Below are 18791 nucleotides of genomic sequence, written 5' to 3' on the forward strand. Positions count from 1 at the left end.
ATTGTGGAGTGACGTCAAAACCAAGTCCATCGGGAAACTCGGCGTCCTTGTTTTTCCTACTTTTCCCACTCAAACCTTTCTGTTCAAAGTGGCGTTCTTGAGCGCTTTTCATCATCGGAAATCGTGAAAGTACTAATCCATAAAAATGGAGATGCACAGTGCACCCCCCCTCCCCAAAAACTTGCAGTATATTAGGGATTTTACAATGCAAAAACACCAGAAGAGGGTGTTATAAGTACAGTATTGCTATGGAAACTATGCTGACGTTGACGAAATACCGCCCATTCTTAAACTCCCCCTAGCTTTGACCGGATGAAAATATCCTGTTACGTCAGTCTACGATTAGAAGCCATTATAATTCACACCGTCATTTAAACGATAAAGCAACAAATGATTTCATTCGACACGGTTGTAATAATGGTATTATATTGTCGCATTTAAAGGAGGAGATAAGTGAAGAGACGAAGTAATCAAGGGTTTTGCGACGACTGCATTTTCTACTCAGGGTTTGAGGCGGAGGGATCTGACGAAAGCAGAAGCTGCAGAGTGGGGAAAGAAGCTGTCCGTCTACATCCGCAGGCATCGATTTCTCACTTTTATCTTGGTTTTACTGTCGGTGCTTGGCTTTTCTTCTTGGTCTCAGCCCTCATTTAGATGGCAAGCTTCCCAGACTCTATAAACGAAAATGATATAGGTAAGTCCAACTGTTAAAGTGTACCTTTCTTTTCTTCGCGGTGGTCTCGGGCAGGCTTCGACGAGTTAAAGGCCTTCCACACGACTCGTCTGTTGTTGGAAATCGAAACGATTTACAATGTTAGACTCGTTGTGGTGTAATTGCTTTTAAATTGTATTTTGAAAGATGCGTGCAAAGTTTGGACTTGGTTGAATTCATTGTTAATTTTGAGCCGCCGCGCTGTAGGTCCTTCGTGTCAGGAATGTGTGTCCGTCAGTTGTTTTTATTTAGTTTCATAAGCAGGACAGCGGTGTGATATTCTTCTTATTTTTCTTCAATTTCTTAAAATCACGATTTAACCGTATGAAAATATCAACGTACGATGGAAAACTTTGCATCGGATTTGTCCCTCCCCCACGACAGCCTCTGGAGTCGTATGCTCGCCTCACTGTATGTGTTTGTTTCATGGCGAGGCGTTCCACTATTTGACTCAGAAATGTCCTTACAGCTGACACCAAGTGTAACACTGAACAGGGTGGTTCGTTGAAAACGATATCACTCAGAATGACTGTAGGATATTGCAAACAGAAAAATCGAGAGAGAGAAAGGGGTACAGATCCGTGGTTTTAATTAAACCCTGATGTGAAGGGAAAAAAAGCAGTACCTCTGAGGCGACCGTTGTCACCACTCCACTCCGTACTGACACATTCGTAAAACGTGCATGATTTGTACTTGTTGTGGTCCCGTAATACACAGCAAATTGCTTAGTGATGAGTGACCGGTCATTGCAAAATTGTCGTATTAACAACACATAACTTCAATGTGTCATAATCCACACTGCTTTAAAGGACAACCGACATCTCCGGACAAGTTTTGTCCATAATTTGTAAAATGGCTACAGATGACTTCTACTGACTGTATTTTACAAAGATTCCATTGCATATAGCTATATTTTACGTTTTAAGACTCTCGCTGAACATTCAGGAAGTCTTGTTTTTGAGTTGGTGACGAGTCCTCACGTTACGTCATGAAAGGACCCCCCCCCCTGACCGACAAAAAGACACATTCGTCAATGTATTTTGCTGTACTGTTTATCTGAAAACCTTGATGTTACATCCAAAAGCCGCCAGCAGAGGGAGTCCAAGCTCCATGAAAGGAATCTATCAGCCTCTGGAAACGGGCTGATTCATTCCTCACGGGAGCTGGTCGCCATTTTTGGGTGCAACATTCCCCCCTGCCCGTTTGCCTCAAAATGACACGGAATGAATTCTTTAATCGATTGCAAACATGTATGCTTTCCTCTTCAGAACTATTTGAATCATATTAATAACTGGATGTGTAACAAGAAACCATATCCGAATCTGAAGCCATTGTTTTTATTCTCCAGCAATGCAAGACGTCTTGGCATGACGTCACGAACTGGAGGCGGGACCTTCTGAAAATGCCCAATTCGCAGCTCTTTTTTTTTTTCGCAGATTTTGGACACTTTAAGTCATTTTTATTGGTGTTTTGCATTTGAATAAAAATATGATGTCGTTTGTCCTTTAAAGGACAACCGACGTCACTTTTTTGTTTTTTAACTGACATCAGAAAAAACGTTTTATAGCATCTAAAATACCCAAAACACGCAGTATGATATTTTTAGTCAAATGCAAAACACCAATAAAAATGACCAAATAAAAAAGTGATAAAAAGTGTCCAAAATTTGCACACAAAAAAAAAACGGAAGTGGCCAGTTTCAGAAGATCCCACCCCCTTCTTCGTGGTGTCACCCCAAGACTCTTGATATAAAAAGACTGCCTTGCTGGAGAATCAAAACAATGGCTTCAGATTCGGAGAATATGATTTCTTGTTACTCATCCAGTTATGAATATGATTCAAATAGTTCTGAAGAGGAAAGCATACATGTTTGCAATCGATTAAAGAATTTATTCTGTGCCATTTTGAGGCAATGGAGGGGGGAATGTATCACCAAAAAAGAGGCAGAAAATGGTGACAAAGCTCCGTGTATGGAATTAATCAGCCAGTTTCCACAGGCTGATTAATTCCTTACACAGAGTTTTGTTGCCCTCTTCTGCCTGTTTTTGGTGCAACACGAAGTTTTCAGACCAAACAAGTACAGCAAAATGCATTGACGTAATGGAAGGACTGCTACAATGTGTCCTTTTTTCGGTCAGGGGCTTTCCTTCAGTGACGTAGGGTGAGGACTTGTCACCAACTCAAAAACAAGACTTCCGGAATATTCAGCGTGAGTCTTAAAACGTAAAATATAGCTATATACGTTGGAATCTTTGTAAAATACGCTCAGTAGAAGTCATTTGAAGCCATTTGACAAATTATGGACACAACTTGTCCAGAGATGTCGGTTGTCCTTTAACGTTTAATGATATACCAGAAACTCTGAACAGTTGGTTATAATTTATACATTGTTGTACATTTATTTTCTCATCGGATACATTTTTATTTCTATTTTTGGGGAGGTTGTCAATTGAAATCTGCATTAAACATGGAATCATCATGACGGTAACCATCATGATGTTGAAAATAACCATCTTCTTTTCCTTTGGGCTTTTCCCTTCAAGGGGTCGCCACAGCAAATCAGTGTCCTCCATCTTTAGAGGTTTGATCCGCATGTTTGTTTTGGCCAAGCTTTTACCGTCATTGATGGTTATTTTCAACACCAAGGACTGAGGAGTGTGAAGAATGAGTTGGGCATTGATGAAACTTGTTGAGGGTTATGATAGTTGCCGCTGATATTGGTAGTTAGCAAATTATTGAGTGTATTTCAACCTATTAGAATGTTGTTTGTTTGCAATGTTTGAACATTGCATTTCAAAGTTGACTCAGATTACAGTCAAGATTGAAGGGTGGAACGCTGAGGACGGCATCACAGACATAGTTACAATAAATATTGTTTTCATTGAAAAATTTATTTATCACCATTTATTCATTTCAGTACAATCACCACATAGTATTTATTCATGTTTACACATCCTTTTCACAAGATGACATTTTATTTGACATTGTTTATGTTTAATACATTTGCACGTTTGCCATATAGAAAGTCCTCATCTTGATGATAGGAATCCCTGACCTTTGAGCAGAGAAAACAAACATTCAAGAAATCAACCCCTCACCCTCCAAACACGCACACACAATTGTTTTATTTATTTATTTCATTTTTTTACAGGTAAGGCGAAGTTCATTGGTGAACTCCTGCTGCCTGTTGCTCCTTTTGATCAGAAGTCTGGGCATGAAACTTGGACTGTAGCGTTTGCACCCAATGGTTCATACTTCGCTTGGTCTCAGGGGCATCGCATTGTCAAACTCATTCCGTGGCCAAAATGTCTGACCAATTTGTAAGTATCATCTTAAACACTTTTTGGGTGACAATTTTGTAGTATTTTTTATATGGTTTTTTTAAATACGAAAACAAAAATCAATTCAGAGTGGTTCATTGTCCGGATTCAATGCATGTCAACATCATTTGTGATATAACTAAAATAGGTGTCTGGAATTTATCAATGTCTAACTGACTGTACAACTTAGATCTCTTCCGAAGGTACACTGACTAAAAGCATCAGTTTCTCCAGTAGCTAAGCATACCAAAGTGTGCCGCCATAGTTTGGTAATTTTCAATGTTGTGGGAAAATAGTGACAAAGCAGAATGCTCCTTCAAGATTGGTATTCGGAAATGATTAACAGACGGACACAAATGAAGAGAAGGCTGAAAGTACAATGTGTCTACATTTTATGATGTTGAAGAAATAAGTACAGTAAAGTCTCGTTATATCGATATTCTCGGGAGTCGGAAAAAATGTCAATATAACCGGGCTATCGATATATCCATCCTGCGCCGAACTGCATTAAAAGGGGGTGGGGGGCAACACGTAAATGGGGGATCTTTGATATGGCATGTAATTTTATAATTGGGTTCATGGATTGCCTATCTAGCATGCTTTTTGTACAGTAGGGAAGTGAAAAATAAACTTGTGCATCAAATAAAAACGTCTCTACACTTTTTAATGACTATTTCCTTTCAAAAATGCAACCAATGCAAAATCCTCACGTTGTTCTATTCACACGAAACCACGAACGCAAGCATGTACAAGCATATGAAAAACGGTGATTGTTGCAAGCGATAAAGATATCTGAATGCAACACAATTAAATACATGGATGAAAAACCAAAACTGCAACGTTTACATTACTTACGTTGATGAAGTATTCTGCTGCACGTCAAACTCTTTCGCGATGACGGATTTGCTTGTTGGATTGTCCTCCACAGCCACGATTGCCTTGTACGTTGTTCGGATATCACAATTCTTACGTTTCCCCATGGTTGAAATTGGTGTTGAACAACAGTACTGTATATAAGCTCTGCTACGCCTTTTTTTATTGTGCTCGCGTCGACAGACCAAAACACGGAAGCCGGTTACGTGACTGGGGCTTGGGAGGACCCGACAACGGGGTTCGAGAGAGTGCCTGAATAGAATGGCTGAGCTGTGGCGTAACAGCAGCTCCTGTTTGTATCTGTATGTGATAACTGCTACGTTTGTTATTAAAAAGACCGACCCGCTGTAGCAGCGACTCTGCGCAGCATTTGCCATGCTGAGGGTCATTACAGTATGTTTCAGATGCTATTGCAGCAGTAATGAAAGACGTGAGCTCTGCTACGAATATTTTTATAGTGCTCGCTTATGACAAGTCTAAAACGGAAGCCGGTTACGTGACTGGGGGTTCTTTAATACAGTATGGCATGTACAGTAATATTCAAAATCATCACGCTTCATCAGACAAAACAATAAACATTGTTGCAAAAAACGAGTGCATTCATATACAGTACAGTGTACATGTACATAACACTGCAACAGGGAAACTGCAACGCTTACATCTTATGCAATTTAAAAAAGAATATTCAATCTTCTTCTGCTTCCCATTTTCACCTTTTCACACAAACGATTCAATCTTGTTTAACATTCCTAAAAAAACCTGATTCATTTTCTCTGGATTCTAAGTAAGATCGTGTCCTTGCAACGCTTGTGTCTTTTTTGCAATAGGTGCGTATTCAGTTGGTTCTTCATCCTCATCGTCCTCGTCATTAGGGGACTCTTCTGGGGCATACTTGGCTTTGATTTCGTGTTGGATTCTCCTCAACAGCCACGATTGCCTTGTATTTCGTTCCGAGGTCACAATTCTTTCATTTCGCTATTTTTGAAGACTGTAGAAAATGGCGTCTGCTACACTGCAAGACACGTGACCAAGTCAACCAACGGCGCGACCGATACAGATTTCGATAATGGTGGTACTGTATAGAAACCCCTAAGCAAATGTCGATTCACCTTAAGTATCTTTTGTATCGATATAAACATAGCAAAATGGGAGATTTTACAAAACGGGAGATGAAAAAGAGCACCGTAGTAACTGGATTATCGTAATAACCATGAATCGTACTAAACAGAACTAATTATACATAAAAAGATTAGAAATGTGCACAGGAAATGAAAATACAGTAAAGTCTCGTTATATCGATATTCAAGGGAGTCCGAAAAAATATCGATATAACCGGGACTATCGATATGTCCGACCCTGTTTGCATGTAATTTTCTCTGTGCGTGCATCGAAACAGTATCGATATAACCGGGACTATCGATTTATCCGATATCGATATAACGAGACTTTACTGTAGTATCGTAATAAGCAGTATTCTCAATATAACCGATATCGATATAACAAGACTTTACTCTATAATAAATGATCCTTCCTGAAGTGTGTGTGCTTTTTGTCTCATTGAATAGTTCTTATGATGTCATTGTTTCTTTTTCAGTTCAATGGGCCAGGAGGGAGAAGGCACTAATGCATTAAGTCCCCGACGCTTTTCCCATCAGAACAGTGATGGAAGTCAGTACATCCAGACAGCCGGTGATCCCAGAGTGCACACCATTGACTGCGGCGACATCGTCTGGGGTTTGGCCTTTGGCTCATCTGTGCCTGAGAAACAGAGCCGTTGTGTTAACATTGAATGGCACCGGTTTAAATTCGGCCAGGACCAATTGCTACTGGCAACTGGCCTCAACAATGGTCGCATCAAAATCTGGGACGTTTACACTGGTGAGCAAACATGAAAGTCAACATTTTGCACTGCAGAAATTCCCTTTGCCTGTAATTCGTCAATGCTGAAGCCATTGCAAATTAACAATGGTCATCTTTCTCCCAGGGCTGAAATTGCATCTTCAAAATGTTATTAGGAGTTTCACTGAAGCCCACATATGATCATAAATGCAGGTCACACATGAGTCTTGAGAGGAAATGTTGTGTTGATAATGTGACTTGTTTGATGGGATTTTGCAGGTAAACTGTTGCTGAATCTCATGGATCATTGTGATGTCGTGCGAGACTTGACCTTTGCTCCTGATGGAAGCCTCATGTTGGTTTCAGCATCCAGAGATAAGACCCTCCGAGTGTGGGACCTCAAAGATGATGGTGTGTTTTGAGTGGATATTTATGTACTTTCTTTACAGACACCAAAAGTACGACTTGTTTTTCTAGCTCAGACACCCCTTTAGCAGGGTTCTTGTGTGATATTCAAGTCTTGAAACCAATTTATGATTTTGGAAAGTTATAGGGTGGCACAGTGAATGACTGGATAGTATGTTGGCCACAAAGTGCAGAGGTCTTGGGTTCAATTCCTGATCGTTCCTTCCTGTGTGGAGTTAGCATGTTCTCCTTGTCCTTGATTGCGTTTTCCCTTCGTTTCCTCCCATTTTACAAAAACGTGTGGCAGGTTAATGGAACACTCTAAATTGTCCCATGGTGCGAGTGTGAGCGTGGATGGTTGTTTGTCAACAAGTGCCCTGTGATTGGCTGGAAACCACTTCACGGTGTGTCCAACCTACTGCTAGACAGTTGGGATAGGCTCCAGCATGCCAGTGACCCTAGTGTGAGCCGAAGATGGATAGATGGAAAGTTTTGAAAGAGTTATTGTATGTGTGTCTTAAAATATATGCACTATGTACCCCTGTTGATATAATTACTCGACTGTACTTATCAGTTAATGAGAAGACAAAAATCTCATTGTTGTTCTGCAAAATGCTGAGAATGTTTTGTCATGTCCATGCTTTTGTTTGGGAAATAAGCATAGGATAAAAAAAAAAACTGTTCCGTTTGCATGTGTCCCATAGAGCTAAATCTAGCCGTGTAGACAGTACGAATAGTTGTTCCAGTTAACTTCTATCTTTGGTGCTATTTTTGTCCTAATTAATTGGTGTTTATGCACTTTTGTTTCTGTGAACCCTTGAACGACAGTAACTAATGCCTGGCACAGAATACTTATTTCAAATGCCGGAATTGAAGGTGAGACAGAGTCTTTCTGTATCCCTCTAAGTTTAAAAGATTTCTGGCGCATAGCAAGTGTGCAGTCCGCTTGAAATCGCAGTGTTCACATAAGCATGTGAGCCTTGAAAGGAAATTATGGCCAGTATGTCCCACCAAGGTCCTACCGTATGTGTTTATGTGTTTAGGTAACATGGTGAAAGTTTTGCGGGGTCACCAGAATTGGGTCTACTGCAGCGCCTTTTCCCCTGACTCGTCCATCCTGTGCTCTGTCGGCACAGGCAAAGCGGTATGTAGACATGTTCCTTCTAATTCACCTTGAATCAGTTTGCTAGCTTATTGTTGTGCTCTTGCTTGTGACTACCCATGCTCAATGAACATAGAAATGGATTGAAATTGAACCCATCCCAGTACTGCACACATATACTCACACAAAATGCGAGTTTGCTCTGTGTCCTCAGTGAAAGTGACCTGCATCTAGATTTTGTTTGGTTTTGTCTACAGTGGGGAGAAGGCTTTTCGTTGGACTGAATTTTACAAAACTCACAACTATCTGTAACTGTTTGACCACACATCTACCTGCATCTTATTAGGTGTCCTCTGAAGTGACAAAAAAAATCAAATAGAAACACTAAACAAATTGGATTTGTTAAATGTATGATTTTAAATAAACCAATAAGCGTTTTAATTTTTAAAGCAAATTCTGTCATTTTTGCAGACAAAATCTGTTCGCGTCTGTGTAAGCTCTCAGTCGTACAGGAGTGGTCCATCGATGAGAAGGCCGTCATCTGTACAAATTTGAAGGTGTTGGACATTTCGCTTCTTATCCAAGAGGTTTGAAAGGGGAGTAAAAGAAGCTATTTTCATAAAACAGAAAAACCCTTGACTAAATCACCATGGTGAGGTTCAATTTGGATCGTTCGTACAACATACTTCTTAGGCAACATAGGCTTAGTTGTGCTGATGAGGTGATACCAGAGCAAATGGGGAAATCAGGCCAGTCGTAGACCCCGTACTCAGGCAGGACACTAGAAGTAATCAGTCAGGACAATCGAAATAATCAGTGTAGCCACAGGGAGTAGTCCTCTGCTCCCCCCAACCTGAGAGCAGTGACAAATCAGAGCAGAGTCTGGCACCGCCATGTCTGGACAGTAGGGATATATATGGGGCCAAAACTACTGGCAAAAAAAAAATTAGTTAGCTGACGAAGGCTCTTGGATAAGAAGCGAAACGTCCAACACCTTCAAAGAAGTACAGATGACGGCTGAAGAAACCTCAACAAGTCAGATTGTATAGGCTCCTTTTGGACACCATAAACAGATATTTTAATTTTTTCATGAAATTGATCAAACAGTATTCGACATGTGGTTGGTAGTAGCTTTGACAGGCTATGTGTTCCCCTACAGTGTGTGTGTCTTGCTCTCCCTGTCACAGGTGGTGGCAGAGCTCAGTGTGTGATTGGTTTTGAGGGGAGCGCCGCGCTGACATTTTGAGCAGCCGGTGCAAACCGTGGATGCGCATTGCCCAAAGGCCTGCCAGGGGCAACTTGGCACCTGACCCGCAAGGTCATTCTGTACGTAGGTGCTGCTCCCCGTGTCTGTCTACCTCTGCTGTCGCAGTTCCTATTTGTTTTTTTTTATTTAGAATTTCATCTAAAAACTATCATTAAAATGGTCATTAATTATTCCCCCTATTCCCATCCCTTCACACCACTGCCCTTTTCCCAAATTCCTCCCATTCCCTTAATGCAGAATATTTTCTTCAACATCATTCTAATTAGATTGTGCTTTGTCATTTAGCTCAATGATTTTATAATGGCCTTCCGTGTCATGTATGTAGCCTGCCTTCCTTGTTAGATGCCGCCAGTGTTGTTACCGTGATGGTAATGTCCTCGTTAGACGAACAGGAAAAGTATTCATATTTGTTTCAAGGAAATGGTTCTTCTATACAAAAACCATTGAAGAACTACTTTTACATCTGGAGTTTCATGACTGCCTTTTCAAGACTCTCATAGAACTCCATGAAAGCCAACAATTGCCATGCTTAAATGAAATTACTGGTAATTCATCAGTAAAATCCTGTAAGCATTGAGAGTACTTGGAGCTCACAACCCACTTTCACACAAACCATTCAAACAAGGTTGACATTGCATAATTAAAATGTTAGGCGTTTCACCGAAGCCCACTTATGCAACATTATATATATATATATATACACATACATATATATATATATATATATATATATGTATATATGACTGTATTTATGTACGTTTGTGTGCGTGTGTGCATGGAGGTGTGGATGCTTATGTATGCTTTGCCAGAGGTGTCAACCCTTTGGCCATAAATATTCTTTTCTCTTGCAGTATCTCTCTCTCCGTAGGCTTCTACCGGAGGTGCGAGCCTATTGTAAACAGAGAGAACTAAAACTGAAAGGGGAAACCAGTGGAGTAACATTATGTTACCTTAAGTTACTATTTGTTTTATTTTCTCTTTTTTTGTGTTAACAGTTTATGAGTAATTATATAATCATATCTGTCTTATTGACTAATGATTTAAGCAGTGTGTGTAGTAAAACGATTTTGTAGTTTGAGACTGCTTCAAATGTTAGTTATACTATAGTCAACAAAAAAGAGATTTAATATTTCATGGAATTGTAACATTTTGAGACATAGCATTACTTTTTGTGTAGCATGTGGACTTTTGTTTGCTTTGTTTTTTTCAGTCATACGTTCATTGATGCAAAGCAACACCTAATTGTCTTGAATGTAATTGTTTAGCATTTTTAATGCAGACAGAAATGGTAGACATTTGATAGTACAACTAAACCGGTCACATCATTCCACGAATTTTAACAGAGCTTTCTTCACTTTGCAGGTGTTCTTATGGAACATGGATAAATACACATTAATCCGGAAGTTGGAGGGCCACCACAATGACGTGGTGTCTTGTGAGTTTTCACCAGATGGGGCGCTGTTGGCCACTGCCTCCTATGATACACGGGTCATTGTCTGGGATCCCCACAAGGCCACAATCCTTCTCGAGCTCGGGTAACATCTTCAATCATTTACGCTTCCAACCAAACTAGAAATTTCAAAAAGGTTATGACCCAATAAGTGAGTCAATGAACATGTAGAGTGGATATACAGTGTAAGTCGGCAAACACACACCCGTTGAAATGTCTTTTGGGGGGCGGGGGGGAAGTGTGGGAGAGGAAAAAAAAGACCCCTCTTTTACACGAAATGTTTTTCACATAGCTTAAATTGGGAAAAAAAACATATCTTTAGGCATATTTTCATTTTTTTTGTTTTAGTTTTCAAAATCACGAAGAAGCTAGGGCAATTAAAAATGTATTTTCAGGTTAATTCAAAAGTTGGTTACCAGAAAATTTGTCTGTGGCAAGAAAAAAAATGTGCACACATGCACAAAGTTGTTGCCCTCATCCATATACAGCTGTATATTTACAAACTCAGACAAATATATCAATATTATCCTATGACTGTAAAGTGACCTGAGTTTTGAAACGCACTTGAATGGCACGGCAAATGAAATGTATTGTTATAATTGATATTAATGAAATGGCGCTAGACTTTGAACCGTTTTTTATTCTGTTCATCACGTTAAGATTGCACAAGTGTCCATGTTTTTATGTTCCTGTAGTGTTTATCATTTGGCTTTGCGTTGACTGTTATGTGAAGTGCTTTGTTACAGCTGCAGCTGTTGCGAAAGCGCTATATAAATTAGGATGTATTGTATTGTATCAAACCAAGTTGATCTTTTTTCCAGCCACCTCTTTCCTCCGCCATCACCCATTTTTGCTGGAGGGTCAAATGACCGTTGGGTGCGCTCTGTGAGCTTCTGCCCCGACGGCCGCCACATTGCCAGCGTTACCGATGACGGGTAAGAGATTTGTCACTGACTCTTGAAAGAACAGCCGAGGCCACTCTGAGTGACCTTTGGCGTCCCTGGTTTCGATACTGGGGTCATAATGGTTCTGTCTCTTGGCTCACAACGGATGGCTGGGCTTTGTTAGCTGTGTGTGTGTGTGTGTGTGTGTGTGTGTGTGTGTGTGTGTGTGTGTGTGTGTGTGGCAGCTGCATCAGAAGCCTCATGTTGAGCCCACTGCGGCGTTCTTAATAATGTCCTTGGAAGTGCCTCTTCAGTAGCCTGTCCCCTTGCTCTAAGTGTGATTTGACTGATGACGGAATTGATCCGGCGCACTGCGTTTTTTTTCCTCTTATTTGTTAATTCTGAGCTCTGGTATAAATACAGATCGTGTTTTTATACTGTCGCAACTGCGACCCTCTGTACATTTGCCCAGCGTTTTGTTTCTTGTGGGGGCCCTTCCAAGGGCTGCCCCCTACAAACAGTGCTGGATTCTGGATACCGTAGCGCCAGACAGCCCCTTGGCATTGGCAGCGCCTCATTCTACCAGGGGACTGCAACATCTTGCACTGCTTTGTAGGGAGTTCTACTGGTTCCTGGTCGTCGGCGAGCACTCTCTCTCGATTTTTGAGTGTGGATTTTGCCACTCCCCTTCTGCTCTGTGTGATTTTTGGTTCTTCGGCAGGCCCAGTGAGGTTTGGATCTGTGATTCTTTGTGACTTTGTTGGTATTCAAACATTTCATGCTTTCAGAAGTTCCGCTGGTGATCTGCAGGGATTTGATAGAATGAATTTAGAAATCCATGGTTCTATGCGTCGCAAACTCGGAATCCTTGTGCTTCCGTATGAATGTTCTATCGGTCTACCTTTGCGTTGGCTTCTATACAGTACAAGTAACACCCGACTTAAAGGACAACCGACGTCACTTTTTTGTTTCCTAACTGACATCAATAAGAAAAACGCTTTATAGCATCTAAAATACCCAAAACACGCAGTATGATATTTTTAGTCAAATGCAAAACACCAATAAAAATCACTTAGTGTGTAAAAAGTACTTCAATTTGAAACCGGAAGTGGCCAGTTTCAGAAGGTCCCGCCTCCATGTTCGTGGTGTCACGGCAAGACGTCTTGCCTTGCTCTAGAATCAAAACAATGGCTTCAGATTCGGAGAATATGCTTTCTTGTTGCTCATCCAGTTATGAATATGATTCATATAGTTCTGAAGAGGAAAGCATACATGTTTGCAATCGATTAAAGAATTTATTCCGTGTCATTTTGAGGGGGTAAATGTAGCACCAAATGCCCCGCGGCTGGCGTTGGTGGACAGTCCCCCCTGCTGTGCTATCACGCGGTTGATTGCTGTGCGACAGTGACATAGTGGCTGACTGGCCAAAATTGTCGTACGCGTTGCTGGGCTGCTAGCAAGTTGCGGTGCCACGCGTAGAATTAAAATTAAAAAAGTGGGTTGTGGTCGTAGGTACGGGTGGTCGTAAGTCGGATGTTACCTGTATATTTACTTTTCACCTTGGGCTCACAAATGACGTTTGTTAGTATGCATTCTCGCCCCTGGTAGCCATTGGGGACTCATACAACTGTCGTTCTCCTCATAATCCTACTTTCTTCCTCCTTGGAATATTTCTGATACAATATGCAATGTTTCTGTTGATGTTTGATCAGCAGGTTTGCTTTTTTTCGCCAGTTTCAGAATGTTTCCTGCGTGGGGGTATAAAACCCAAGTTGTTGTCAAAAATTACTGAGTTGTACATTGTGCTATGTAACGATATTTGTTCAGGGATCGTGGCTTATCTCGGCATAACTATGACTCAGAAAAATAAATATCCTATGTCAGTGTTTCTGTCTGTTACTACTTGTACCACTGGTTATGGGTAAATTCACTTGAAACTATCCAGAATATTACAATGACTTGTAGTAGTACTATTTCCTTGAGCACTGTGACCCATCGCTGTATTTTAATGTTCATAATTTTGGTGGTATTTGGAGGACTCTGTTGTTTCAGGTAGTACTTGCTATCAAAGGTCTGAGAACAGCTTTACTATACTCAGCGTTTGCTTGCGAAAACAACCCTGTAGTTCAAGTAGGACGCAGAATGGCACAGCAAGAATAATCAAACTGAGAACTGTAGTATTCTGACTGTTCGTCTCATCAACAAACTTTAGTCTGCACTCTCCCCTCAACTAATGGATTTCCCCTGTGCTTGTAATCAGCAATGCATTGCAGAAACGCTCCACTGTTTGCTGTTTGTTTATTAAAATCTGGAGTCATGACTTTTGAAAAAGTGCACAGAGTAGCTACAGTAGTTGGCTCTGTTCGAATGAGTCACATGCCTGTCACCACAAGGCTGTTTATCAAGCTTACTGCAGGCTGACCAAGCATTGAACTTTTGTTTTGGAGCGAAGCATGAGATAGACAGGCAGTTCGGTGCAGCCTTTGCTTTCGTGCGGACTTTATCTGGCTGTCATGTTGAAGAAGGGTGTGAGCCAAAAGGCGCAACAAATTACCCGGTTCATCTATGTTCCAACCCACACCTGTGCTTACGAGCTATGGGTCATGACCGAAAGAACGTGATCTCGGATACAAACAGCCAAAATGTGTATTCTGCGCAGGGTGTCTGGGCTCTCCCTTAGAGATAAAGTGAGAAGCTCGTCATCCGGGAGGGTCTCAGACTCAATTAGCCTTACATGCACATCAAGAGGAGCCGGATGAGGTGGCTCAGGCATCTGATGAGAATGGAGAGGCGTTCAGGGCATGCCCAACCGGCAGAAGGCCCCGAGGATGACCCAGGACACGCTGTAGAGGATAACACAGCTGGTCTGGGAACACCTTAAGATACCCGGAAGAGCTGGAACAAGTGGTTGGGGACAGGGAAGTCTGTACTTGGCTGCTCAAGTTATCGCCCCCATCAGCTGACTTCGGATCAGATGTAAAAATTGGATGGATAGGTGGGAAGCATTAGGGAATAGATTATCCATGGAAGATTGTCATACTTTTTGTCCTGTAGCAAGACAGGGCGGATGATATGTTTCAATTTGCAAGAGATCTACAAAGAACAATTATGGATAATTGACCAAGGTGCAGTCCATCTCATTACTGACTATATTCTGGATTTTAGCTCAAGTATGACAAGTATTTATTTCATTTGATTACAGAGGTTGCAATAAAATGCATGCATGTGAAGGAAGGAATTCATAGTCCTCAATTTATGAAGAGTTCCTTTATGAAGGCAGTAGTCAGATTATTAAAGGACAACCGACGTCACTTTTTTGTTTCCTAACTGACATCAATAAGAAAAACGCTTTATAGCATCTAAAATACCCAAAACACGCAGTATGATATTTTTATTCAAATGCAAAACACCAATCAAAATGACTTAAAGTGTCCAAAATCTGCAAAAAATTGAGCTGCGAATTGGGCATTTTCAGAAAGTCCCGCCCCCAGTTTGTGACGTCACGCCAAGACGTCTTGCATTGCTTGAGAATCAAAACAATGGCTTCAGATTCGGAGAATATGCTTTCTTGTTACACCTTCAGTTATGAATATGATTCAAATAGTTCTGAAGAACAAAGCATACATGTTTGCAATCGATTAAAGAATTTATTCCATGCCATTTTGAGGCAACATTGGGGGGGAAATCGATCACCAGAAAAGAGGCACAAAATGGTGACCTCCTTTGGCCATCTCCGTTTCCACAGGCTGATAAATTCCTTATATGGAGCTTGGACGCCCTCTTCTGGCGGCTTTTGGGTGCAACACGGTTTTCAGACCAAACATTTACAGCAAAATGCATTGACGTGATGGAAGGACTGCTACAATGTGTCTTTTTGTCGGTCAGGGGCGTTCCTTCAGTGACGTAGGGTGAGGACTCGTCACCAACTCAAAAACAAGACTTCCGGAATATTCAGCGCGAGTCTTAAAACGTAAAATATAGCAATATGCGTTGGAATCTTATTAAAATACGCTCAGTAGAAGTAATTTGAAGCCATTTTACAAATTATGGACACAACTCGTCCGGAGACGTCGGTTGTCCTTTAAGTGTTTTTTACCCAAAGCATTTCAATGGACGTTTCTATTTTTGGGGGTAGGCAGTTTAAAGACATTTTTCATTAGTTTTAGGGCATCTTCTGTGCGTGCCTCGGAACATCAGATGCGGTCTATATAACCTGACAGTGATTTGGTCTCTCTCTTTACTCAGTCTGGTCCGTTTCTGGAGTATTGAAGAAAGAGCTCCCCAGGCCATCGCCTTTCTCTCTAATGGCCTTTGCTGTGCCTTCTCTCCTGAAGGAAGTGTTCTTGCTGCTGGGTAAGTTGTTGTTGTATATTTTTAGGAGCAGTTGTGCATGCGTTTGACATGTTGGACGTATTCATTGAAAACCTTCTTTTTGGTGGCAACTTTCAAACGATTCCATGTGATTTGTAGAACCTCTGACGGCGGCGTGAACTTTTGGGAATGTCCTCGTAGCACTGCCAGCCTGCAGCACATGTGCAGGATGGCTCTCAGGCGAGTGATGACCACGCAGCAGGTGGAGTCGCTGGCCATTCCCATGCCGCTGCGTGACTACCTGTCCTACAAAATCATCTGATTCTCCACGATCATCTGTCGGTGTGCGCACGGCATGCAGGAAAGCTGACAACAAATCACACCGCCTCGGTATTTATTGTCAGAGAACTCCGTAAGATTTGTGAACGATCATAATTTCATTTGAATAACATCTCAAATTCCCAGCATATAGTCCCAGAGTAGGATGTTACTTTGTACATATTTATTTTTGTAATGGCTGACTTTACAATGAATGGCATGTTGGGGTCAGTGCGCCATTAATGCCTGTGAGGTCAACTTCTTCTTTTTTTTTTGCTAATGTGTCCTGTGTCAATCATCTGCTTTTGAACTCAACTATCAAGTTTTCCGCTTCTCTTTCCGCCTCAGGCTCACTTGAACAGTCTTCATCTTTACCTCCGACTTGAAATGGCTTTTGCACTTAGTACATGGGGCTTCTCCATGTGGTGTGATTTAAATGTTTTTGCTGTTTGCACATAGGTGAGAACAAGTTGGAACATATAGCGAACTTTCATAATGGTATCATATCAACATTTTTCCCCCTGGCCTTTTCTCTCACTTTAATTGCTGTCTAAAGCACGTCAGACACAAACGCTGCCAGACTTGACCAAAGCGTAAAGTGTAACACCCACGACTGAGTGACTGCATCTCTCCGTGTCAAAAGTAGTTGCGGATTTCGGGTAATAATTCAGGAAGCAGAATTCCATTCCGTGTAGATGAGTCATTGTGATGAGACAGTCTGCAATTGTTCCTCTGATGTGCTACTTTGGCTAGAATGCTAGAACAAGGGCTTTTTGTTTTGTTTGAAAGATGTCCCCGGAAAGATTTTTAATTCAGTATTTACTGTTTTTCTTAAAATGCTACTTGCACTCAATGTCCAGTCCCCATCTTTTCTATGCGACTGCTTTGCAAACAACAAAGTCTTATCTTTCTCCCTTAGTGCATATTTCATCACCTTTTGTCTAAATGACAATTTCACCAAACTGATGTGATCCATCAAGACTGACTTTCTTCTGCTCAAACAAAGCTGTAATGTTTTTCTGGCCTCCCAGTGTTTAATGACCTCAAATGAAAACAAAACACCTCTTAGGCTTAGCTGCAAACTTGTGAAAAATGGCCAAGAAAATGTGGCAAGAGATGTACATACATTATCTGCAAAGTATAAATCTTCGTTTTATTTTATTTTTCCTCAAGAAACACAACATTATATATACAACTAAAAGTCTCTGTTCTACAGTTTCGTTTTGGGACTGTGGCAGTAAATGCAACGGTTCTACGCCAATATGTAACCAGACAGAATTATGGACGTACGTTATTGGATTCATGATTGCAGTCTCATGTGCTATAAGTGTACCTTTTTACAAATCTGCACAAACCACAGTAATACTTTTAGATGCTCAATTTGTCACTTTCAGTTTGTGATGTTGTGTTCGTGGGGGATGTGAAAGAAGGGAAAGTGACCACAATGTTGAGCTTTTGTGTTAATGTGAGCAAAATGGTGCAGAGCAATTGTCAAATTTTTCTGAGCATTAAGTTCTCAGCAACTAATGGTTGCGTTACCCAACATTAAAGTACTTTTGAACTTGGAATGAAAAGATGTATGAAGTTCCATGCAGTATGAATTGCTTAAGGTATCCACCGAATGTAAGCTGCCATTTTAAAGAAGTGTTTTTTTTTTTTTGTAGTTTCAATAAACGCTTTTTGACGACATCTTTTATCAGGCTCGTTTTTGTTGTGCAGTAACTCAAAATAGTCGGTTACTTTCCCCCATACATAGTACAGTGACACCTCAGCTTACAAACTTAATTGGTTCCCAGAAAGTGTGTAAGGCAAAAAGTTTTTCTTCCAAACATTTATTTCCCATAAGAAACCATTACAAATGAGAACTATCCATTCCCAGGTCCCCATAAAACATACTTTTCTACTAAATAAGCCTTATAACTACACAAAATATACTTTCTTTTTTGTCCTCTTCAGCTTAACAATAGTAGTTCTTGGTTCCTTCAGGGAGGGGGGTAAATGTAGCATATGCCACACTGCCACTTGACGTCACGGCAGTGTCGTAAAGCAACGTTGATGGCACCAAGTTGATAATGAGGGAGGGAGGGAGGGAGTGAGAGAGAGATGCGGGGGAGGGAAGGAAGCCCCCGGGAGTCAGTGGTTAGCACGCCGGATTAACAGTGCAGAGGTCTGAGTTCAAGACCCGGTTCGGCCTCCCTGTGTGGAGTTTGCATGTTCTCCCCTGGCCTGCATAGGTTTTCTCCGGGTCCTCCGCTTTCCTCCAACAGTCCAGCAACATGCATGGCAGGCTGATTGAACACTCCAAATTGT

The 18791-nt window shown here is 41.2% G+C and overlaps 1 protein-coding gene across 1 annotated transcript; it reads left to right on the plus strand.

Annotated features, from left to right (window-relative positions):
- The first annotated feature begins 313 nt into the window (after window positions 1-313).
- wsb1 (WD repeat and SOCS box containing 1) lies at window positions 314-18170 on the plus strand. The gene is made up of 9 exons (XM_089014632.1): window positions 314-694; window positions 3864-4032; window positions 6500-6783; window positions 7024-7155; window positions 8193-8293; window positions 10881-11053; window positions 11790-11903; window positions 16098-16205; window positions 16323-18170. Exons 1-9 carry the CDS (start codon window positions 655-657, stop codon window positions 16483-16485), a joined length of 1284 nt encoding a protein of 427 aa, XP_088870758.1. The 5' UTR covers window positions 314-654; the 3' UTR covers window positions 16486-18170.
- The last annotated feature ends 621 nt before the right edge of the window (window positions 18171-18791 follow it).

Source organism: Hippocampus bargibanti, linkage group LG14 (genome assembly GCF_051943395.1).
Source record: "Hippocampus bargibanti isolate YZ-2025 linkage group LG14, ASM5194339v1, whole genome shotgun sequence".
NCBI lineage: Eukaryota > Metazoa > Chordata > Actinopteri > Syngnathiformes > Syngnathidae > Hippocampus > Hippocampus bargibanti.